The 26,126-nt window shown below is 37.4% G+C and overlaps 1 protein-coding gene across 4 annotated transcripts; it reads right to left on the bottom strand.

The window, feature by feature from the left end:
- Nucleotides 1-612: 612 nt before the first annotated feature.
- LOC127439690 (protein yippee-like 1) lies at nucleotides 613-26,100 on the bottom strand. 4 transcript variants are annotated; one of them, XM_051695940.1, is made up of 5 exons: nucleotides 24,848-24,994; nucleotides 20,961-21,248; nucleotides 11,603-11,646; nucleotides 10,368-10,476; nucleotides 613-2,425 (listed from the first exon to the last, which is right to left on the bottom strand). In XM_051695940.1, exons 2-5 carry the CDS (start codon nucleotides 21,075-21,077, stop codon nucleotides 2,336-2,338), a joined length of 360 nt encoding a protein of 119 aa, XP_051551900.1. In that variant the 5' UTR covers nucleotides 21,078-21,248; nucleotides 24,848-24,994; the 3' UTR covers nucleotides 613-2,335. The 4 variants fall into 4 exon arrangements, with proteins under 4 accessions (XP_051551900.1, XP_051551899.1, XP_051551902.1 ...); XM_051695939.1 differs by lacking the exon at nucleotides 24,848-24,994 and adding an exon at nucleotides 23,880-24,140; XM_051695942.1 differs by lacking the exons at nucleotides 613-2,425; nucleotides 24,848-24,994 and adding exons at nucleotides 8,406-9,117; nucleotides 23,880-24,274.
- Nucleotides 26,101-26,126: the final 26 nt, after the last annotated feature.

Here is a 26,126-nt window from a genome sequence, read left to right as displayed (position 1 = left end):
CATTAACACATTCACACACACACATATATAAAGCCAGAGGTACGGTGAACAAAAGTGCTTCAAGTCAGGGAGTAGAGAAACTAACCCAGTAGAAATATGTATAAAACATTAAATATGTACTTTATTTACAAAACTGTGTGACAGGGACAATGTATTGTCTGTAACTCTGTATCTTCTTTCAAGTAAGATATCTCAACAACTATATTGTTTGCATTGTCTTTGACAAATTCAAAAGGTCATGTGACCGGACTGACCTTGTCATTGGCGATGAACGCTAACTGAGGGTTCGCCACTCAATCTACTATTGCCCACCATCCCACCCGCCTTTAAACGTGACAAAAACTTCATATATATATATATATATGCCCCTCTTTTACCGCTAAAGGAAGCAAGCTCCACCCCCTCTCTCTAACAGCCCCGCCCCCTTTTATATACTTTGCAGAAAACAACCACTGTTCCATAACATCTTTAACTATGAAAAATACTGGATTATATTACACTTCTGTATAGAATTTCGAGTGGATAGAGATTCTGTGAGGTTCCTTTCCAGGTTCTCCTAAGCTCGTGTTTTTTTTCTAGATCGTTTTGAAGCTCCAGCAGAGCTTCAGTATATGTACTGGGTTTTCTCGGAGTCATGCGCCGCACAACATAGGAGATGGGGGATTTCTTTTTTCATTTGAAGAGGCACAAGATTCATGCTGCTTAGAGGCAAAGAGGTGGAGATAAAAGCTAAAAAAAAAAAAAAAAGATGCTGCTCTCAGACAGTCCGGTAAAGTGCAGAAGAAATTTAAAGTGAATGCTTGGGATTGCATTTACTCTATTAGCAGCAAAAGAATCATGTAACGGTATTTTGATTCCTCTTTGAAAGGCGATTTTTTTTTTTCAATTTGATGCACAAATCAAATCGGACAAATTTACTAGTGTGTTAAGGAACAGGTTTGCCTAAAAGTCTGTGATAGAAAGCAAAAGCAGCAGATTTGTTTTTTTTTTTTTTTTTAAACTAGAGGGAGACGATCAAGCCAGCAATCACCCAACCCTGCAAATTCAAAGCATCTAGTACAATCATTAAATTATCATTGGAAAAGGCCATAAAATGGACAGACTTTTGCCTCTAAACCCATGAACAAGGCCTCTGCAAAGTGCAAACAAAATAACTGCATTCAAGTATGCCTTAAACATAATTTGTAAAAACACAGAGCTAACATGCATGTGCATGTTCAAACATGTGGTTTAACACATAAATTACACATATCGATGAACATACACAAGATTGTAATAATAACATCAACAATAGTTTAGTAAAATCTTGTCATCGTTATTTGGCGTGAACTTGGGGGTTATGAAAACTTAACACAAACATTGCTCAGAGGACACTGGTTTTGCAGTTTTCACCAAAATGCCCAGTGCATCCAAACAGCAAAATCTTTCGCCTATAGTACGGTTGCAAAAATGGAACCTGCCACAAATGCCAACAGACGTATGTTTGTGTAATCTCATAAAAAGCACCAAACGACAAACTAAAGCTCATGTAGGGGTTTAGACGCCACTGCTGTACCAGAGTGTCCCACGAGTTGCACAGTGAAATCATCCGTGGAAGAAAAAAAACTTTTCAACCGAAAATAAAATAAGACAAAACACAGGGATCGTCATAAATACAAAATGCCATGACACTGCAATGCTGAATCCCCGCCTAAAACCTTCCCTGGATATACTGCTACACAGCCTAACCCCTTAACAAACCCCAACTCTTATAACATGTCAGGTCAATCGTGTCTGTTGCTATCCCAACATGAAATCAAAAGAGCACAATCGAAACAGGTCTGATTTGGAGAAAATGCTAACCAGTAACATCAGTCCCACCAAGGATTTGACATTCCTGCCAAAAAGGAAAGTATCCACACTAAAACGCATGCATCGCCATCTCCTGCTTATTCACAAAGAGAGAAAAATGTAAAAAGAGAAAAGAAAAAAAGTGAGACCGTGTCTTCTGGATACTGTTGACAGCTTACATGAGCGGTTACACAAAGGCCGAGCACAACGAAACCAGTAGGGAGTAGGTTTGAATCCCAAAGTGTTGACATGTACATCCCGGAAAAGGTCCCATAGGGTCTTTCAGTGACCGCAGAAGTCTTTGTTCGCGTTCCATCAACTCTGCCTTTGTAGTTTTTGTGATGAGCCGGTAGAGATGTCTGGTTGTGTCAAGGTAGATGGCGATGTGTGTGCATGCATGTCTGTGCGTTTTTTGTTTGTGTGCGTGTACAAGTGTGGTGTCACTCGGCAAAGTCCACGACAGAGCAGCCTGAAGGTCACTGAGCACAGAGGAAGTAGGTTAAAGTCACTCCCAGCCATTATCCTTGATCATATGAGCCAGCTCGATGATAAACTTGCCTTCTTTATATTTCTGACTGCTCTCAAATGCATGCTCCTGTAACAGACAAAAACAGAAAACACACAAATCTATAATATCAAACCACAGACCTTTAAAGAAAGGAAAAATACATTTACAGTTTTGACTTCTGAAATCAGTAAAGGTTTTTTTTTTTTTATGATGCTGAATCAATAATAAAAAAATAAAATAAAATAAATCAAATTTGGGGAAATTTTTGCATCCTCTTTTAAAATAACAGTTTTACATAGGCTAAGATGTACACCCACAACATATATGCGTTATATATATATATATATATATACACACATACACACACGTGTTATAAATACTGTGTGGTGTTCATGCACTCTGCTTTCAAGATATAAGCATTAGAATTTGCCACAAAAAACAAACAAACAAAAAAAAAACACTATATTGATGACCACCTTAAAATAAGACACCTTGACTGACATTATAAGTGGACTTTTGGGGAAAACCTACAAAAGTATATGAATATGGCCCATTTAAAATTGTTTTGCTATGGCCAGGTTGCAACTGTAAGAATTAGGGATGGGCATACCGAGTAATTTTATAGTGGAGAACTCCCAAAAAAAAAAAAAAAAACAAAAAAAAAGGAATCGATTACTTGAAATTTTGAATTTAAGTTCAACCTTCCACCTTTGAACCCATTATTCTCACGAAAAAATTAGCACTAAGCATAAACATCTAGATTAAAAAAAAAAAAAAAACATTTGCAGACACACATACAGGTCATTAAAAAGAATTAAAAGGTATTAAATCAATTCGGTGAACAATAAGGCCATTAAAAAGTATTTAAAAGCCTTAAATTACAATACCCGAGGTATTTTTTTTTTAACATTTCCCTCCTTGGGTCATAAGGTTGAATGAAAACCTGAAAACATGCAGTCTTAATGGGCGGCGGTTCAGTCACTATTTCATACTCGTTCTGTTGTCTGACAACAGAAACAGAACAAATATGAGAACAGCTTTAATGAGTATTCGGCTGTATTAAAGTACAGTATGTGAGCACAGAATGTAGGAGAGAAACAAACAGATGTAAAGGGCTGACACAAGGCAGAATGCAAATATTAGTGATGGGTGTTCATGAACGATTCGTTCATTTTGAACAAATCTTTTGTGTGACTCAGAAGAACGAGTAGTCTCAGAGAGGGATTCATTCATTTTGTGTTTGCCGCGTATGCGCATTGCGCAACCTCCGTTCGTTACGTGAAAACCGCATAGGCGCTGTACAGGAAACAGAAATGATTAGTTCACCTCTGGAGTCTTCTTGTCCAAGTTGTTCGTTCTTTTATCACGTGACAGCCGTATACGCTATGCACACACAGGAAACAGAAATGATTAGTTCACCTCTCGAGTCACCTGAGGCCGGTTGCACCAGCTATACGTACGTTAGAACTTAGCTTAGTTGTGGCGTAAATTGGCACTAAGTCACAATTTACGCACTACTAAATATTTGAGCGTTGTACCATTAAAGTTAGGTAGGACGTAACCCTACGTATAAACAAAGGGTATATTTACACGATAACGATGTACCAAAAAAACGGAAAAGTTTTCCTTTGCGTTTTTGAAAAGTTTCGCGTAGAGACGACAACGTTGTGAAAACGATCCCTGTTCACACGGATCCGTGAAAACGACTAAAAACTCTGTATTATGCATGCCAGGCCAGTAGTTGGCGATGTCACTTTGTAAAGAAACACTGCGTGCCTGCGCACATAAGTATTCTTCCACGGAGCGCATGACGTCATTGTTTTCACAAATTCGCGTTTTTATATGTTTACACGGAGACGATAACAGCATTGTTTTCAAAAACTTGCACTCTGAAACCCGTTTTCAAAAGTTTGCATTTTCAGGCCCCAGAACGCTGTTGTCATGTAAACGAACAGCCAAAACGCATAAAAAGTTTTCCATTTTTAGTTGAAAACGTTGTCGTGTAAACGGCCCCTAAATATTTACGGATTACGGCTGCTTATTGGATAAATTTGGGTAAACGTCATATTATGCGACTACGCATTACTTTACGGAGAGCTTACAACCTAATAGTTAAGTCTTGCTTTAAGAACAGGTGGTGCAACCAAATTAAGCACTGACTTAGTTACAAACTAAATAGTAGTTACTAAGCCCTTAGTGTGAACTTTAGTCCCAACTTATGTGAGAACTTACGCACAGCTAGTGCAACCCTACCCTGGTCCGAGTTGTTTGTTCTTTTGTCACGTGACAGCCATATACGCTATGCACTGTCACGTGACAAAAGAACGAACGACTCGGACAAGAAGATTCCAGAGGTGAACTAATCTTTCTGTTTCTCATATTTTGTCCTTGGCTGCATTATCATTTTTTCTTTATTGGGACTATAATCAAAGTTTGCGTAAGTAGACCTTTTCAATATGGCTATTGAAAATTTAACATTTTAATTTAATTCTGCTCAAATGAACGAAATGACTTGAATACAGAGTCGTCATTTTTCTGAACGAGACTCAAAGATCCAAGTCAGTAAAATGATCCGATCTTCCCATCACTAGCAAATACGACGCGATGATGTCATGAATATGCTAATTAACGCATGGCATCATCTAGCGACCTTTAGCGTCTTTTCATTGAAAGTAGTTGGCAACACTGCACTTGCACTTCTCGTCTGCTGAACCTACACCAGTGACGGATCACGCGATGTTTGCTTTCTTTATTGCAGGCGAAGTGGAATCCAGATGTTTGAATTTTACATAAAATAACCAGAAACATTGTTCATTTGAAAAGGTTATGTGCTGCTTAATACAGTGCCTGTTGTTTGTATAAGAAGAAAGTCCAATTAAAGCCTGAATTATTTTACTGGAGGTGTCAGAATAAACACTATGGTAATGGCATACTACCACACTACTCTTATTTACCATAGACTGGCATAGCAGAAGTAGTAAGAGTACTATGTGAAGTATGCAATTGCGAACGCAGCCCATGAAACATGCGTAACCGTTGCCACGTTGTGAGTATGGCCAATCATGAATGAGCTGTTTCGTCATTCAGAGATTATGCAGCTCCTCTTGAGCAACTGCAGAGGCTGCACTAGCCTGCTGCTCTCGAATCGCTCTCGTGGTACTTCCATGGCATACGGTGGCATTGGTTTGAAAGTTTGACAACATTTTTAACCGACATGCACTGCTTCAAGTCCTGCGCCGATCAGTTTGTGCAGCGCTGCATGAAGTCGAACACACAAGATGCCAATGACATCATTTTTCAAAATAAAAGTCCCACATTGAAATAACCAATTATGAACATGAATTAGTGGAAAAAGTAAAATATTTTACAACATAGAATATTTTAGGATATCACACGATATGGTGAAATAACTTTATATTCAAAAGCTTGTTATAACAAAATACAAATAATTGAAGATGAGTATTAATATCTGCTACACAGATAATGGTAAAACTGTACATATTAAATGCAGCCTATATGCAATTTAGAACAAAAAGGCAGCTATGTTTGTGATATCTGGAGATATCTGGTGGAAGCGCTTTCCACCACTGAGGAACAGAGAATAAAAATGATCGTCTGCGCCTTTGTGACACGTTGCAATGGAACCACCAGGCGTCACTCATTCTTTTAGATCGCAGGGAGCGAGAGGGGACATAGACCTGGAGGAGTGAATTAAAGTAAGAGGGTGCTGTTCCATCGGCTGTCCTGAAGGCCAGAGTCAAAGCCAAGTTATTATATAAATCTAAAAACGTGACACAGTATCACAGAAAAGGAGATGACAGTGTTTAACCAGATTTAAAACGAGGAACTATGTAAACGGTTAAATAAACACTGCCCTTTCCGCCAAAATAAAGGCTCCAAGTCTGCTAAAATAAAAGATCCAAGTGAAGGTGAAGTAAATACTACAGAAATATATTGCGATTATATAAAATCTAATCCTCAAAATTACATTAATTCGATTTTATATTATAATAAAAAACTTGAAAGGAACCCACAATGATTAATAATATAATATTCAAATGGGTTTCAATAAAGTGAGTGAAATTGTACTGTAATTTTTGCACAATGTTAATTCACAAAAATGTGGGTAAAAATATATGTTGGTAAATACCACTTTTTATTAGGCCAACTGAATTGCTGTTTTGGTGTAAATAAATAAACAGCTCCTGATTCATTTCAGGCTGAAGTTATGTGGTGTCTCAGAACAGTGGTAAAGCATCACTCGTTCAGGTTGAACGAAGATATTTGCCATCTTTTTCAAACACTGTTCCCCGACATAGCAAAAATATAGCTCAGATAAAGCAAAAAGTTTCACGTGTGGCATGACAGCATATATAATTGGATTTGGTCTAGATCAAGGAGAAGCTTGTTGGTAGTTTCAATAATGCAGTGCCATTTGCGCTCATGTTTTACGAGAGCCTTAATGAGTGCACTGAAAAACACAAACAAATGGATGTACGATTTTTGGAGTGACATCCAGTCGAGGTACCTTGTGACTAGTAATGAACATAAGCATAAGTAATGAACTATAATTACTACTGTAGATGTCTGCATAGAAATACTCACAGCAGGCATACAGTATCAAACCATCCCTTTACTCTCGCAAATTAATCTCAGAACGTTTCATTTTAATATGTGACTTCATGTTGCATCTAGTGGTGGGTAAATATATGCATTAACCCCAATAGTGATTGAAGTAATGAGCAAGTCTTAAATATTTTTGAAAAGGGTATTAAAAATTATTAAATTGGATGAGCTGATACCTGCAGATACCTTGACATAGAAACATACATTCCAAGTGTTGAAGAGATATAATCACTTTAAATCACTGAAATGTTCTTTTTATGCGAATTATTCTTTTAACGTCATGCATCCACTGCGCCACCCAATGCATTGGGTTGTAACGGCAAGATTTAGGTAAGAGAAGCTGTATCATTGTTACCAATGGTGGGCAAAGGCACCAAGGAAAATGGGTAACAGTTTACAATAAGGTTCCATTTGTTAACATTCGTAAACAACATTAGTTACCATCAACTAACAATGAACAATACTTTTACAGCATTTATTAATCTTAGTTAAATGTTCATTTCCACATATACCAATACATTTTTAAAATCCAATGTTGTATTTGTTAATATTAGTTAATGCACTATGAACTAACAATGAACAATTGTATTTTTGATTAACATTAACAAAGAGTAATAAATGCTGTAAATGCTGTAATGTTCATTGTTTGTTTGTGATACCGGATGCATTAACTAATGTTAACGAATGGAACCTTATTGTAAAGTGTTACCGGAAAATCAAATTGCAATTTTTAAGTAGTGTTTTTACTAGTCTTATATTTAAAGCTGAATGAGTACTCGATTAATCGATTACTTATGAGCATCCCTAGTAAAAATTTATTTCTTTCCTACACAAGATTAAACACTGAAGGTCCAAGTACGTTAAATGTTGTTATAGAAGTAAAACTGCTGCTATAATACGGTCAGTTTAATATCTTTAAACCCACCCCCATTTTTGCCTCAAGATCTGAATGCTACAATTCCTGCTTCAACTCTGTCAGCCTGAAATAAGAGCTGCACTTAAACACCGTTCCTGGAACAACTGAGTGTCTAATCACCTTGCTAATGGAAGCACAGAGAAACTGGTCTGTGATCAGTGTTCCGGAGTCAATTCAACCTAAACACTGTAATCAAGCACGTGGAGACCTAAAATCTAACAAGCTTGAGCCACAAGGGCAAAATCCCTCTTAACCAATGATAGGAGAGTGCTTGTTTACTCGGGAAGAGAAACAAAAAAACAGATAAGACTGCAAAATTGTAACCTGCAGAACCTCAGATTGCCATTTACAAACACAACACCGCCTACAAACATCGTGCGAAAACTTTCTCATCATTAGCTCGAGACTACTAAAAATGTCTAGTAATATAGTCACACAATAGGCTTCTATTGCTATTAAGTAGAGATACATCAATTTATTTAAAGTTTCATAAAAAATTAAATAAAATAAAAAAATCATTAAATAGATTACATTTTCATTCCATTAAATTATGCAATTAGGAAAGTTTTTTTGGAAAGACTGGGATATAATGTATATGGCAAATACATTTCATTGCTCTTTACTGATCCACTTTATATCAACGTTAATTATTAAATCAAACATTATCATAATATTATATAATTACAATATAACAAACATTATACAATAACACAAAAACACCAGCATGTCAACATCAACAGTGCTATGCATGCACATCGGAATGTGTTTATACTGTAGACCCAGTGTTGTGGTGATTACAAATTACACAACTAAAATTGTAATCAGTAATGTAATCTTTTAGATTACAGATTATGTAATCTAATCTGATTCTAATCTGATATTTATTGTATTTTCTTTATATAAAAATCGAATTAACTGTATTAAGTACGAATTTACACTTACACGCTTTTATTAAACATTTGTATCCATTTACTCAATTTACGTATCTGATGATGTAATCCATATTACAGTAAGTCCCTTACTACCCAACACTGTCTATAGCATTTGTTATATATTTTGTATTTAAATTAATTATACAATGAGGTGATGATCTGCACACAGATAGTACACTTCTATCACTTTTATTTCATGTGATTGGGAAAAAGATAGAGGACACAGACGTTTTGGCGCAATGTGTACTACAATCAACATGACCACCCTCTTCTTATATAGACAGCATCTCCATGACGTCATCACCCTACATTCACAAACGTGATTTGTCACAGAATACAAACAATTAGTGCCTATAGATCACGTGGTTCAAACAATTAACACATGATTAGTCACCCAATAAACAATAATAAGTATAAAACCATTAATAAATCAAAATACTAAAATATAAAAAAAACAATAATAAAAATAAGAAAATTCAATTTTGCGTATTTTACCTGATCTGAAAATTAAGATAACTGATCAAGTGACAAGTGAGGATGATCGAATCATTGAGACATCAGGTTACACCGTCATAAATCAACATTAGTCCTCACAATTCGGATTCATATTGATGTCCTTTGTCAAAAAGTATAAATCGGCAAAATCTCAGAGTTGGTTAAATATTTAACTAATGTTTTATTTTTTTATTTGAGAAATATTCATAGATCTTGTATTTAAATAAATTCCAATTGTGTTCTAATTTTGCACTTTATTTGACATTTTATTTACTGTGCTATACTACGAGTACTGCAAGATGCCATTCAAATGCACAGCAGAATTGTCTGTTTCAAAATCTGACTACATATACTGTATAACAGTCCTTTAATCATTTTGGTAATATTGTTAACGTTCATCATTGTTCAGTTATAGCAATTGTTCCTATAAAGCTTTGCTGACTGATTATATAACGCTTGACAGATCAGTTAAATGTACATTCAAATATGAATAAAGTTTAAAATATTTAGAAATATTATGAAATGTACATTACATATCTGTTAAGCATTATTTTATTTTACAGTGTTTGTTAATGACTTTTTTAATGAAAGCTAATATAAAGTGTTACCAATACGATTATTTAGTATCTGCTCGTTTAAATCGCCTACAATAACATTACAGCACAAACACTTAACTACAAAGTACGTCCTAATTTAGCTGTGATCAAAGGCACATACTGCATAATTAAATTGAGCTAAACTATATGCAAGAGGATGCTAATACAGACTGGCCCACATAGCCCTGCTAAGTAACAAGATATCAGTGGACAAAAATAAAGAAACACACACACACAAAAAACACGCACGCACAGGGATCAGGTTAGCCAACTGCTGTTACTGCAAGTTTAGTTAACAACCGAACAAGCACCCTAGTAAACACATCAGCAAGCTGCAACACCTTCAAACTTGAAACCGTTTGTATTGTGATGCAATTAAAATGCAGTTGGAGCCATTTAAAAACTTGAACGTTAACAGAGGGTGAGAGAGTACCGGAAGGAGAGTTTATAAGGTGGAAACTTACGTATTTCCAGCCCAGAGTGGTTTTACAATTTTCACAGTAGATGTCCGCCACAGCATGTAAACCTGTTAGAAGAACCCTCTCCTCTGCTGGACCACAACCGACATTCACTCTGAAGAAAAAGAGCACAATTGAAGGTCAACATAATAATTGACATGTGACAAATCTGTTTTCTGAAAGTCAATGTAGGTGACCTGTATTGATTTAATTATGTTGCATCAATAAATGTATCCAGTGTAGAGTCTTAACAATACCCTTTTCATAAAAGTATATACAGATAGTTTTCAATATATTTCAAGGGACGCCAGAACTCTCCTTTGATGACAAAATCCTCACATTTATGTTCGAAACTGAAAATTCTACGGTTGCCATGACAACCACTTTAAAGCGTTCCAGAAATTCGCCACAGCTTAACACTCCTGTGTATACTGTGAATTTCCGGAGGAAAGTTACAGTTCACTAACGCAAACATACTCAACCTCGACCTTATCATTTTAAAATCTCTCACACCACAGCGTCGGTGGCTTAAATGCACTGAAAGTGCAATTCGTAAACACGATGAATCATCAACTCACATCATTAGATAGCTATGCTATGTTTAGGCCTGCAGCCCTTGCATTATGCAAAACAGCTATTTCCATGCATATGCACCTCAGATGGATTTAATTACATTTTATTTAATTATCAGTGATTGCTGCATTTTTAGTCAATTATATGGTAAACGTTTGATGAGCATTCAGAAGAGGGCTAGGTGTCGCCCACAAAAATTCAATTTGATTTATTTGTGTAGCACTTTTCACAATAAATGTTCTAAAATAGCTTTATAAAGAGTTGTGCCTTCCTTATAGTGTTGTCACGATACCAAAATTTCAATAGTCGACAGTAAATTACGAATGAACTACCAGTGCTATGTATGCCACAATTCATTACAAAATAATTGGATTACAATTAAAACTCAGTACATCCTCAGGAGATTATGAATCTGTGGATTCACTTGGCTTTTGACCAATGTTTTCAGTGTTTTTTATATTTAGCTTGCAGATCAATTAAGCAGTAGAAAATGATATGGATGCACATGCAGTAGAAATATTGATACAACAATCGATGCAATATCATGAGAAAAGTTATCACAACTTATCAATATATGATTGTATTGGCACAGCCCTAATTCTGAACAAGGTACATGTTATAGATCATTGATGTAAATATGATTCACTGAATCAAGGGTTAATACTTACACTGAATTAAAGAGGTAGGCTCGTCCCTGACTGCCTTGGAATGACTTGAGAGATGGAAAAAGAAACAAAAATATATGAATGATAACGTTAAGATCAGACTTCTCCCATGCTCGATACACACACTTTTGGACACTCAAACATGTTTTTTTTTTGTGGAATATTCACTCAAAGAAATAACAAGTTGCAGTGTGTGTGGGGGCGTTTATGGTTTTGTGTGTGTGTGTGTATTTGTTCATGGAAAGTCGGCCTAAAATACACTGTGCTCTGGCAGCCAAGCTCTGGTCGCAGGCCAACATGTGCATTTCATAAATGGGTCCAAGCATATGTGCGTGCAAATATGCAACAGTGTTTCTTTTTGGTAAATGTGAGTATATTTATGGCACTCTACATAATAAGCTCCACACATGGAGTTGAGCAGCTGAGACTGAAGGAACAGAGGTGCCGTTTTATTTGTCATCATAAAAAAAAAAATAAAAAAAAAAGATACATCTCAGAGCGGCACACTGGCAGGAGGTGGAACAGGGCAGCTTCTGTTGTTTTTGTTTTCAGTGGTTAAAAGTGATGTAATTTTTTTCTGTTAAAATATTTTCTCCTAGATTAATATGCAGAGACAACTATAAGTCAGCCATTCATTGGTTGATTCTCCCCAAAAAAAGTGTAACACTGTTTTCCTTGTGGCGCTATCAAAACATTGCTCTGTTTGTTTGAGCATCCAGACATCTGAGCAGTTCAGGAAACTGTTACGTTATTGTAAGTAATTCATGGTGCAGAAATTACACACTTTAAAGGAATAGGTCACACAAAAATTTAATTTCTCTCATCATTTACTCACACTCATGCCATCCCAGATGTGTATGACTTTCTTCTGCAGATCACAAATGAAGATTTTAAGAAGAATAACTCAGCTCTGTTGGTCAATACAATGCAAGTGAATGGTGACCAAAACTTTGAAGCACCAAAAATCACATAAAGGAAACATAAAAGTAATCAATATGACTCCAGTGATAGGTTTAATCCATGTCTTCTGAAGCAATCCAATCGATTTTGGGTGAGAACAGTCCAAATTATAACTCCTTTTTATGGTACATCTTGCCAATGCAGTCTCTAGGCATGATCATGATTTCAAGATCGATTACACTTCCTAGTGCTTAACGCATGTGTAGAGCGCTAGATACCGATCAAGCTTGAAATCATGAATGCCAAGGAGTCTGCAGATGTCAAGATCTATAGTTTATATTTGGGTCTGTTTTCATCCAAAATCAGTTAGATCACTTCAGAAGACATGGATTAAACCAATGGAGTTGTGTTGATTACTTGTATATGGCCTTTGTGTGCTTTTTGGAGCTTCAAAGTTTCATTCACTTGCATTGTATGGACCTACAGAGCTGAAATATTCTTCTAAAAATCTTCGTTTGTGTTCTACAAAAAAAAGAAAGTCATACACATCTGGGATGGCATGAGTGTGAGTAAATTCAAAGAGAATTTTCAATTTAATATGCGTTTAAAGATTTCCAGTGTTACGTGTCTTGTTTTTTTTAAGCTGTCTGTGTCCTGTCTTTCCTCTTTGTCAGTGCCCTTAATCTCCTCCTAGCCACTCTCTCCTTCCTTCTATGCCTCTCTCTTTCTCTCTTCAGCCCGACAGCACTGCTAAGCATCAATGGAAAGGATAGACAACAAGCCTGAACACTCTATACTTGACACTACATACTAGAGAGGCAAAAGAGAGAGACTTAGAATGAATGTTTTATTCTAATAAAGTTAAGAACTAAGCACAACATTAGAAAGTCTTTGAAAAGCACAGCACCGTTGTATTGTACATTGGGTGAAAAACTGAAAGTCTGATTTCTTAGAAAAGTAGCACACCTCTCCTCAACAACCCCACAATTAGAGTAATTATTAATGTCCATCACACAAAGTTGAATACTTATGGTTAGGGGTTTGTTCAAGTCCCTAAACCTAATTACAGTATGAGCAAAAGCAATAGTAATGCCTGCCTTAGCAAGCACTACTAATAAATGGCACTCTGTGAGGGTAATAATACACAGAGGAGACCATTTGGGAAAATATACATAAGGGGACTTAAGTTATAAAAAGCTGTTCTGTTTTTAGTAAGAGCATATTATAGTAGTAAAGCCGTTTTTAAAGGTTACACAGACATATTCATGAATGGAGCACTGAGTGCTCTGAGAAAGCATCTAAAAAGATGAGTTAAAAAGAACGTGTGATGTTTCTAATTTAGAAAAGCTTTCAGGGAAAACTTACAGGGATAGTTCACTGCAAAATAAAAATTGTATCATTGTTTATTCACCTTCATGTTGGTCCAAATGCGTATGACTTTCTTCTGTGGAACATAAAAGGAGATGTTAGGCAATGAATGGTGACTGAGGCTAACATCATAAACATCTCCTTTGTGTTCAATGGAAGAAAGTCATATTGATTGGAACAACCAAATTCATGGATGTATTCAAACAATGCACTTTTGCATATATGTCTATGAATTTTCTACAAATGCAATGTATGCTTATTGTTGGTTTAGGCGTTTGGATGTAGGCCAAAATGCTCCTGGTAACCAGCTGTCAACCTTGGTCGCAAAAGCTGGGACAGGAGCAAATCGGCTTTACTTTTCCACTGCCGATGACCTGAGTACAGAGCTTCGAGCCTAATAAAGACTGTTAAAGCCCACAGCGACTGTCTGCACTCTTCTAAGAGGAGTGTCTAAACAGCTAGAGCTGAAGGGAAACTAGTAATTTTATCGGGGCATTGACACAATGAGAGGCCCCCAACTGTGTCGTTTTACATTGTGGGACAAGTAAATCTGGCTGTAGCTACAATGGCAGTATGTACATAATGCACATGGGAATGAGAGGGGCAATGGCTGCATGTTTAGGAAAAAGAGAATGCATATGATCCAGACCAACAAGATTTAATTAGAGACCTGCGTCTATTATTATGTCATAATGACAAAAGCTGTGTGCTGTTGTCATGGGAAACGTGGAGTGAAAATAAGCAAACAACTGCTCATTATTGTATAAGAGTTATTATAATTAAACCTTAGCCAATATAATGTTTTACGTAAGCTCTTGGTTTACCATTAATGTTTAAAATGTATACACAATAAGGCATACTCTTTTGTTTCAGAATTTCCCTTCAAACGTAATTAATTCCTGAGTGCTAGTTAGTTTTTAAATCCTTTTTGTAGCAAAACCTCACTTCTAATATTCCAAATGACCTGTTTCTTTAAGGTTTTGACATGGCCTAAGGATATTATGGTAAATGTTGATTGGTTTTTAACTACTTGTAACCATAACAGCAGGCCACACACAAGGGATCACTAGGATCTGACAGTTCGCTCATATTTACCAGGGGATGCATTTCTCTTTTTAAGAAATTAATGAACCCTTTAATGGATTTTACTTATGGCAATGCTATTTACGTTAACTTGCAGATTATATAAACTGTGCTAAACTGGTGATTTGGACTTTGGGGCCCGATTTATAAATGCTGCGTACGCAAAAAAGTAAGTTTAAAGGAGAACATTTGAAATTTCCTTTATACGTGTCTGAACTTATGAAAAAAAAAAAGTTGACAAAAAAAAAAAAAAAAACCTTAAAAAATCTAAAACCTTAATGCAAACTTTCAATCAAGGGTGTACAGTATACATTTTACAGGTGTTCACATTTAGCGTATCCAGTTGAATACTAGGGAACTGCTTAAAACAACTGCAAAAAGTTTTAAAAATGTAACTTATGTAATCAACAATCAGTGATCCACAAGTGGCTGTGGCCAATGTAGTTGTGAGGTGGCCAAGGCAAACCTATGATTCCTGCAAATTTAGTAGTAGTAGCGTAACAAATGTTATTTTGCTGTGCTATACGTATACATGAATGCTATATACTTCTATGCCTTTTTAGCACAGGAACTACACAGATATATTTACTTCATATGACCCACTAATATGACACACAGGCCTACTATGATATCTTGGAAAATGTTGCACTCGAAACTATTGAAGTTTAGGGCATGAAGCATTGTGTTATCACTTTAATCACAGGTCAAACGTCTTATGGCATTTATTTGTTCTAGATCACATCATAAAATCTAACCACTATCATTCTCTCCACAACCAGAGAACTTTAAAGAGCAGACATCTATGAAGATTTGCAAAATGTCTGCAATTCCTCCTGCACCCAACGCAAGCTGATTTTGATTGAAAGCCTAAATCTCTCCAGCTGGCTTGAAAACAAAACCACCCATTCTTTCCTGACTTTTTCATTTATCTATTGGCTATAGACCTGCTCAGCACTAACTGACTGACTTCCTTCCCTTTCTTGCTGGTTCTGCTAATGTAACCTGAGATTACTGTTGTTAAAACAGAACAAGTGGGTCATTTACTGTTCCTATCACAGGCATCTGGCTGAGAGACAAGCTGCAGTCAATGGCTGATTGTGGGAGCAGTTTAAAAGGAAACTCTGATGGAAGGACTTGGGTAATCCACTTTAAAGCTCTCTGCTCCTCCTCCTACCTCGGTAGTTAAAGAAAATGGATCAGAACCAGTAACCAGCCAGAGCTGTAGCCTTGCCGGTAGGGCTCAGACATACGGTGCGGTAGTGTCCCGAGCGACCAGAGTTCAAGTCCCGGCTCGAGGTCCTTTCCCGACACTGATCCCAGTCTTCTCCCCAGTCTCTCTTTTTACTCTTCTATTTAATAAATAATTTCCAAAAACAAAAAAAACAACCAGTAACCTATATAGTAGGTATAGGTTACTAGTGAGGTAATGGACTCTTTAACTGCCTGTATAGGCAGGTGCCTTCTATGGCAGCATCCAAACCGAGATGGACCCTTATATTAACTGGTTTAAACTTCAAAAGCCATACAAACTCGAATAATGATGATTGATTTCAGTAAAGTTTGTGTTAGCATGTTGCTAAGCTATCAATACAATACTCTAGTTAGCATGAAAATACATGGCACAAACAAATATTGGGTAAACTAGTCAATTTTTTTTATTAGATTCAACTATTTTTAATGCTATTTTTAATATTAAGTAAAAATATAAAGTATATTTATAAGCAACATTTTTCTTGTTTCATCTGCCATCTTTGATTTTTATTCAAAGGCCTTCTGGGATAGCCCTTTCTTTGAAGAATACATGCATTGTTCACGTAGAAGCCGTCCAAAACAGTGAAAGCGTTTTTGCGTCCATCTCCGCTTTCTTTCAGTTGTTTTTCTATGTACAAATGCAGTAAACAGGCATCTTCGGCAGATGGGTGACGTTGCTTTTTTTTTTAGCGTCACGCACAAAAGCTCAGCGTTTGTAGAGCACATTGAGACACCAGCTTTCTTCTGTATTCCTAGCTTTTTTTTTAGCGCAAGAACACACTCGGCCCCTTAGGGCACATCCACGCTAATCCGTTTTCTAATGTCATTGTTTTCCAAAGTGTGCAGTGATGAAGAGCGTTTTTTAAACTATCTGTTTCGGTGGAGTACAACGGCATTCTAGTGTGAGTGAGAGGCGTAAATGTCACAAAATGAATGCGCAACATAACTAGGCTGCCAACCATTTGGAACAGCCTTCGCCTAGCCAGATATGATACCTTCAAATTCTGTCTTCAAAGGCAGCTCACTAGGTTTTGGAACATAGCGAATATGCACTTCTACCAAGAACTTATGAATACATTTGTAGGCACTCCATGTACAGATTTCCCTACTCAAATAACTAGAGAACCCTACTAGACATTGCTTAAAGTCTCAAGATCTTGATGTAGAAAAATACTACCCGGTGTCCCATCTCTGCAGCAGATGGGCCATCTGTCTGTGAGCCAATGTGGTGCTTCACGATGACTTGCTGAAGCAAAGCCTTAGCTGAGCCCATCCACAATACGGTCCACATTCCGTCAGCAATGTTTGATGCCGATCCAAGATTTCAGCATGTGAGTGCTGCAATTCGTTGGCTAGCGCTAGGCGTGCTAATCCTCTAGCTCCAATTCTTGGCAGCCTTGTGACAGCATAATGCAAAAAAGATACCTTGATACCTTACCTCAGTGTTTATGAAAGAATGGCTCAGCTTTAGAAGGACAACACACATGCTTTCAATGGGGGATTCACCACAATAAACATATCAAGAAAGACTGTATTGTCACGGAAAGATTTCAGAGATGACAAGTAGCTGCGATGGTGGCCAATCTGGGAGAAGGAAACTGTGTCCTAATCAAATTGATCTGTTTTTAACAGTTAAAAGTAAAAAGCCACAACCATATACCTCTTTTAAACCCAGACAAATGCTTCTATTCTCAAGAAGTGGGTCATATTTAACAAAGGGATTTTTAAGGCATCAACTAAATATCAGGATATGTAAGCAACATCTGTCATGGAGCAGACCCATTTGCTAAACACGGAATACATTTTTATCAATATATGCCCCTACCCCCCCTCCCGTCACCCAACATACATTCCAATCCTATACAATCTAAAGGGAGTCCAATAAAAACGATGCAGAATCTTAAATTGAATGAGGCGCACACTTGCATCCCTAGACAAAGACTTGACATTTTTAAAAATCCTACCCCATTCTTCATCCTCCAGTACTAAATTCAAGTCTCTCTCCCATAACTTCTTAAGAGATGTTAAAACCCTGTCCCCTAGACTCTGAATTAGCCAGGAATAGTACGCTGAAGCCTCATGACCCTTTCCAAAAGCAGCAAGCACCATCACAATAGTGTCTGCCTCTTTAGGGGGCTGTGTACCACACCCAAAGGTGGTACAAAGTAGATGGCGCAGCTGTAGGTACCTGAAGAATTGAGATCTGGGAATCCCAAACCGCTGCATAATATTTTCAAAGGATCTCAACACTCCATTTTCATACAGGTCACCCAGCGTAGCAACTCTCTTCTCATTCCATTCTGTCCAGCAGAAAGGGGACTTGTTAATGCACAATTTGGGGTTTAACTAAATACTTGTGGCAATGTTCAGGTAAATGTCCGAATTGAACACGTGGGACATTTTTGTCCACACTAAATGCATGTGCGAGATAACGGGATATGTCTTTACTTCTCTAGGTGTTATGCACCAAATCTGAATTTTTTTCTGGTTATGCTTGGGATTTTGGTTGAACAAACTGCATCTGGGCTTTTATTCATTTAGGACTCTTTGTCTGTGCCCGTTACAGTATGGAAAGAATAAGATTTTTTTTTTGACATTCTATAAATTGATTTTAAAAACTATCAGTCGATTAATCGGTTATCTGCCTTTCCCCACCACCTTAGTTATTGGTATCTGCAAAATCCACTATAGGTCGACCTCTTATATGTTTGTGAGAATTTAAAATAGCCGCATGCAATTCCCTCAACAATAAGGAAGCTAATACAAACTCACGCCTAGCTTTCAAATTCCTTTCCACGGAAAACAAGAAACCAATAAGGAAGCGTGCAAACAGGTAAACCGAAACACCCGTACTTAGCCACCAGCAAGCTTCTGTCTGAGCTACAAGAAAGGGTGACCGATTCTGACAGGTGCAGTGCAAACTGGGAAATGAATCATCTCTTGCAGCAGCGTTAACAGCTTAGCCATCTGGAAGAATGGCATGTGCCTCCTGCGCAAATACATCCTGCTGTAGCCACCAAACAAGATGCAAAGTGCCTGGTGTGGTATCACTGTTAACCGTAAACAAAACAGTGCATCAGTTAAGCTGGTAAACCTATTATGGGTGCTACAACAAGAGTTTAAGCAGAGATGTGACTGGCTGCATGTTGCAAGGGAACGGTAAAACTTTTTCATGGGCTTGTGTTTGAGACACAATGTGATCCAAGGCCCCCTGAAACAATTATTTTGCGGATGTTGTTTTGAATGTGTATGTGTTTTCAGAGGTGTGTGTGTCTGTTTGTGAGCAGTGTTGGGGAAGCTATTTTTTCACATTGCCAAACTACAAGCTAGTCATTTATAGTAGTTAAACTGTAGTCAAGCTACTCTTTTGAAGCTAAAGGGGCAATATATTTTAGATAATTATAATTAGTATAATTATGAACATACTTTGAAAACAACTTAATGTCACGCTACTTAAAAATGTAGCTAAAGGTAAAGTGCATCATTTCTGTTCCTCTAGCGACACCAAACAGAAACTGCAAAAATAACAACTGTTTTCAGACAGGTTTCCTGAACACTCTTTCCATGTGCCACTGGTCAGTCAAACAGATAGCCCCACCTAGGGATGTCAATTTTCACACATTTTCATAATCGACTGTCGCGGAATTTAACGATCAATTAATCGATTAATCGTTAACACCGCAATAGGCACGTGGAGGACTACAAATAATATGTGTATGTAGCCTACTGTTTAAATATTATTTAAATGAATACACTTAAGAAAAGCAAGTATAGGAATTTTCCTCTTAAAATATTCTTGGTTCAGTTTATTTTAATAAATTTCAGCTATGTTTAGTACAAATTTGTGAATTATTTAATTATTGTTAATCAATTACTTTAAATAATAACTTGTATAGAAGATACATATTTGAGTTTATTTATATCTTCATGTTGTGGATTGATTGTGGGATATTTAGGACCTTTGGACTTATTTGTTTTGGTTTATAAATCATCCCATGCCGCGTAAACACAGTACAAATATACCGCTTCTCTGGTGAAGGTGAGATATCAGGTGAGTGTACCTTTGTGCTTTCCCCGCGATCACTGACATAATTGTTGGTTGCAATAAAACAAGGAGACCAGCGGCTCAACAGTGCTTGTTGTCATGTTGTACTTTAACACACTATCACAGTGTATGCAGAAAACGATGTTCATTTATAGAGAATCATGCCAACGCTGATTACATTGAGCCCGCTTCATCTTTACTAGAGAGGAAGTGACGGATGTGCGTCTGTGGGGTTTTTATTCTGTGTTGCGGACAAGATGTGACATGCACATGCCCTCTAGTGGTGGATGACTGTATAGACAGTCTTTTCAACATCTGCTGGCATGATTACTAAATGCATTTGTTCTGAAATGATTAACTGACAATCAACAAGTAATTTTTATTTCTAAAGCGACATAACAACAACAACAACAACAAAAAGCTTAATGGATCAAATTATTAATGACAGTTAATTGATCATGTGTTAATCAATAACATCCCTAGCCCCACCCCAAGCTCACACCATTGGTTGAGCAAAAGTTGCTGTCTGGCTGGTCAGACAAACAAACACAGCAATGTTCTGAAAAGTGCCACACAGCCAGAGTTTACACCATTCAGGGGAAATCAACCTACCAATGGCTTACTTATAGTTGTCTCAGCATATTAAGTTGGAATAGGAAAAAGCTTTCAATGTCAAAACAACTACACACTTCCCATTTAAGACTCTCCACTAACCTTTGAGATGAGCTCATCGTGATTGGCGAGGTGTGCCCGACAATGGATGCAGCTGTAGGTTCGGTGACAGTTGGGAAGATAAGCCTGGAAGGTCTTTGACTTAGTCATTTTTACCATCTCACAGTTGTGGTGCTCCTCACTGGGTTCTTCTGGGCTGGCGCTGGATGAGTTGCAGCTCTGCTGAACTTGCTGACAGAAGAAACACTGGAAGATGCAAGCAAAAGCCGTCGTTGTTGTGGAGTGGGTGTGTGGTACGCTCCACACAGACACCACGGGAGAAAATATGACCTGGAAAGAGACAGAGGGCAAAAAAAAAGGAGGGCGGAGAAAGCCATTATTCATGGGACTAAACATAATCCATCCTATATTAAATTTTTGATGTGAACTAGTCCTCTAAAGTGAATTTTAAGGATCTAAAACATGAACATAGAATCGCAAAAATACTAATCATGAGCTAATAACCAGCTGAAATCAGATAAAAGTAAGCAAAAACAACCATTTCATCTTCACCTTTGACAGATTAAGCAAGATCTGATATACAAGCACTGTACCATGGTATTGCCACATTACTTTTTTGTAAAAGGGAAATTCAGCACTGATATACTGTAACTGTGTTGGACAATAAACTACTGTAAACTACTGACAATAAACTTTGTATGAAAGTGGAAATGCGGCACAATGCCCTACAAGCACAGCCAATCAGAACATATTTAATGTTTAAAGGAATTGTTCACCCAAAAATGAAAATTCTCTCATCGTTTATTCACCCTCATGCCATCCCAGATGTGTATGACTCTCTTCTGTGGAACACAAATGAAGATTTTTAGAAGAATATCTCAGCTCTGTGGGTCCATACAATGCAAGTGAATGGTGACGAAAACTCTGAAGCTCCAAAAAGCACATAAAAACAATCCCTATGACTCCAGTGGTTTAATCCATTTTTTTCTTAAGTGATCCAATCTGTTTAGGGTAAAAACAGACCAAAATATAATTCTTTTTCAACTATAATTCTTGCCAGCTCGATTACACTTCCTAGTGCTTGACGCATGTGCAGAGTGCTAGATGGTGCTTTAGGAAGTGTAATCGAGCTTGAAATAACGATCGGCAAGGAGACTGCTGATGCCAAGATTTATAGTGAAAAAGGAGTAACATTTTGGTCTGTTCCCACCCAAAAACGACTGAATCGCTTCAGAAGACATGGATTAAACCACTGGAGTTTTATGGATTACCTTTCTGCTGCCTTTATGTGCTTTTGGAACTTCAGAGAACATCATGAAAACATCACCATTCACTTCCATTGTATGGACCTACAGAGCTGAAATATTCTTCTAAAAATCTTTGTTAGTGTTCTGCAGAAGAAAGAAAGTCCTACATATCTGGAATGGTATGAGCGTGAGTAAATGATGAGAACTTTCAGTTTGGGGTGAACTATCCCTTTAAAGGAAGTAAAAATTTCAGTCCCTGCACTACATGCACACAATTATCAAAACTACTTAAACCTAATAAAACAAACTCAATTTTCAGACATTTTCAGACTTGAAAAATAATGTTATTTTAGTCACGTAGCTGTCTTTTTCACTTTTTATATTTTTGTCGGCTTCTTTCAAACGTTTCTCATTTCATAGTTCACATGCAGACCGCACATACAATCAGCAAATAACAGGAAACTCAGTATTATACGCTAATGAGGGGCCAACAACACTGTATGCAAAGAAAAACACAGACACTTCCGCAATAGCGCAGGAAGTCGCCAACCATGATGACGACCAACAAAGCGCGCGCGCACGCGAAGTTCGCGAACTCAACTAGAGCGAGCGCGTCTCGGTGGAAATCAGAGTTTGCCTACCTGTAAACATTATACCTATAGATCGTCATCGTGTTGGATGTTTTTATTCGATGTTGCAAGGCAGGAGATTAACGATATTTAATCGTATTTAAGCAAATTCTACTGTGTAGACAAACAAATAGGCTAAGCACAAACACAAGCTTTGATAACAGATAGCTTACATGTCATGTATGATGCTATGAGCAAGTTAATTTCAATCGATATACATTGTTAAATGTCAGAAAAAAATAGTTATGATTGTTGAATCTCTTATGCAACTACTTCAATCAAATGGGAACAAAAGAAGCGTGTAATCTTAAGATTTAACAATATAATTAACGTAAAGGAAGATCAATAGCAGATGAACAAACAAAGGGGTTCAACGAGCGCGTGTTAACCTGAAAGGATAACGCTAATTATGAGAAAGTGACGACTATAACGTGCTCGGATTAGGGGTTAAGAAAAAAAAAATATATAGCAACATAACAAATAATCCATTAAAGACGCAAAATGGCCACGTTAAAGCGTGGTCACTTATATAATAACAATAATCCACTCAGATGTTTAGTACAAGTTATTCCGCATAGGCATCAATTTGTCTCCTTTGTTTTACTTTATTGCAAAGTGACAAACAGAGTAAAATGTACATAGGACCAATTCAGTAGCTCTTGTACGGGAAAACAATGGACCAACAGTGACAAAAGGTGCAAATTAAATCTTGTCAGCGGGATCTTTTAGAGCAAACAACAAAGAAACTGTGCAACCAAAGTGGATACAAAACAAAGGCTCTGCTGCACGCGCTTGTGATCAAACCAGGAAATGCAGAGCGAAACTGGAAAAAACAGTGTTTCATTTTTGCAGATTCATATAGCAGCATGAAATTCGTGCCTCTTTAGACTGACAAATGCCATTTTTGTGTTTTTATTACGTGTAGTTAATAACTTACAATCGCGTGCATTCAACCAGCTCAACATTTTCCCACTGACAGGTAAAACGATTTTGAAAATAATTATACTGAATTATTCTGTTGATGTACAACAATGATGCTATTGTCATGTATAAATACAACATTATTTTGCAAACTCTCAACTTACCACCTGAGCTTGATATATATGCGAAGATTAGCATAGGTTTTCTATAGGGAAGCTGAATGTAATTTTTCCGAAGTATGCTTTGTGGTTTATTTTTATGGTTTCTGTTGTCTCGTCTCGGTGTAGATTCCGTCTCGCGGGTCCCAAACTGAAGCTATATGACAATTTTGTGTGTCGGTAGGCTGCACATTTCTCTAGTCTTTGTTGCACTCTTTGTGTTTGTGAAAGACTCGCTGCTTTGTGATGAGGACGTCACTGGGAGGGCGGAGCGTCGCTTGATTGACGTGCGAATAATCCAATAAATGTGCTGCTGGGGAGGGGCAACCGTCAGCGTAAAAGAATCCCGGATGTGTAAATAAATACAAGGTAACCTAAAGATTACATGACTTCGATAGCATGTTTTTATTAGATCCCCTACCCCTGGTCCGCGTTTAAATAACAACAAACTGTACTAGATTGAAAAGTTTTAGATTTGAAAGATAAAATTGCTAAAGTAAAATATTTACATTTGGTAATCAATAACTAGTTTAGCCACGAATATGATAATTTATTATAATATCCTTATTCTAACCGTGTCTAAATTGCGCTACATTTAGAAGTTTTTGCTATAATGTCACTGATTCCACACACCCCCTATATAATCGTATTATTCATGTAAAATAAAGAGCCATCATTTCCATGTTGCTAAATAAATTGTCAGGGGTATATAAGCGTTTAACAGCCCGTCCATCCCTGATCCCACTAAAGAAACGGCCCCATCTTTATGCGTCAGGGAGCATCTGCTACGCCTTATAAATAATAACTGAAGAGCACGACTAAAATAAAACGTTTGTCACGAAAAAACAACCTGACATTCAAATAACCGTGCACACATCTAATGCAATAAATCGACGTGGAGATATTGCTAAAACTTGCATGTCACTGTCATCAAATTCATGGACATCATGTTTAAAAAATAAGTCAAGAATTACCGAGTGACACAGACGGACGCACTGTTCCAACGATTATCTGTCAATCGTTTCAAAGGCGAACAGGCGGCTGTGGAATATTTTGAAGTCTTCTGTTAAATAAGGAAGCCTGTCGAGTCGCCACAACTGCCCTGATGATGTCATATGTTTTCATTCTGCGTCCCATTTTATAACACTTTCACCGCGCCATGGCAACCCACAGTAAAGCTGTTCACTGGTTAATTATTAGGCTACCAGGCATACCTCTTCATAAGAGAAATACAGACCTATTGATAAGCTCAGCTGCTTCGTGTTTTAACTTTTACACTATGTTTAAGGGTTCTGTATATTTCAAAACAAAGCTCCAATGTGACCTTCGCGAAATCACACCTATAAGCAATGCTCAATAGACAAGCCATGCAATGATTGGTGTTTGCGTTGGAAAAGTATAATAAAATCTAAGTGATGCACTATGCAGAATGCGATACCTTTTGGGTGGAAGTGGATAAATGTTTCTCCCCGCTGCAGGGTTTGACATTCAGGAGCGCTGTGATGCCCGCATGTGGCACGACGGTCCCAGATGATGCTGTTGTTGTTGCCGTTGTTTAGAGTCTTGTATTCATATTTCTTCCGCTTTGACACTCTCTCCACTCTGCGGATTTTTGAATGAGACTGTGATTCGGTCACGTCGAGGCGGAGGTCGCTATTAATGTGCGCCGCACGCTCACTCACTGACATTTAGATCTGTCCCGCTTTCATTCACAAATATTGTGCAGGCTACGCAAGCACGCGATTACTTTTCCGAGCCTTGAACGTCAAATGTATCGACAAAAACGAAATTAATCATAGCCCAATAAGCGGTTTAAGGAAGCTGCGTAATAGCCCATTTATGCAGTTTTTAAATGGCAGTTTTTAATAAAAATTCAACAAATTAATATAGCAGTAATTGTCCAAAACATTAAATGACGCATTTATTAAAATAAAAAAAAATAAAAAAATTACGATTATGTTCATGTCAATGTGTATGCTATGTAAAACCCAGGAGAAGTTTAATATTTCCCCGCACGAAATTTCACCGGCTATGAATTTCATAAATGCTTCGCAAAACGATCGCAACGGTTTGTTTTGAAACCATCCGCATTAACGTTCCCATCGAACATGTTGAAGAAGAAAATATGGGATTAGTATGACGACGTTCCCTTCCACGGACATGACAACCAATCGGGTTGAGGATCGTTGATGTCAAACCAATCAGCTGCCGAGAGAGCTCGCCCAAAGAGCCAATCAGCGCGGGCTCCATGCA

Source organism: Myxocyprinus asiaticus, chromosome 4 (assembly GCF_019703515.2).
Source record: "Myxocyprinus asiaticus isolate MX2 ecotype Aquarium Trade chromosome 4, UBuf_Myxa_2, whole genome shotgun sequence".
Lineage (NCBI taxonomy): Eukaryota > Metazoa > Chordata > Actinopteri > Cypriniformes > Catostomidae > Myxocyprinus > Myxocyprinus asiaticus.
This window is presented reverse-complemented; position numbering and strand designations above follow the sequence as displayed.

What these genes read in the sequence shown, in the direction of transcription:
- LOC127439690 (XM_051695938.1), bottom strand. Translation starts at nt 25,561, where the DNA reads ATGTCAGTGAGTGAGCGTGCGGCGCACATTAATAGCGACCTCCGCCTC. An exon ending in TATCCACTTCCACCCAAAAG is followed by an intron (nt 21,249 to 25,311) that starts GTATCGCATTCT and finishes GTCTCTTTCCAG; the next exon opens with GTCATATTTTCTCCCGTGGT.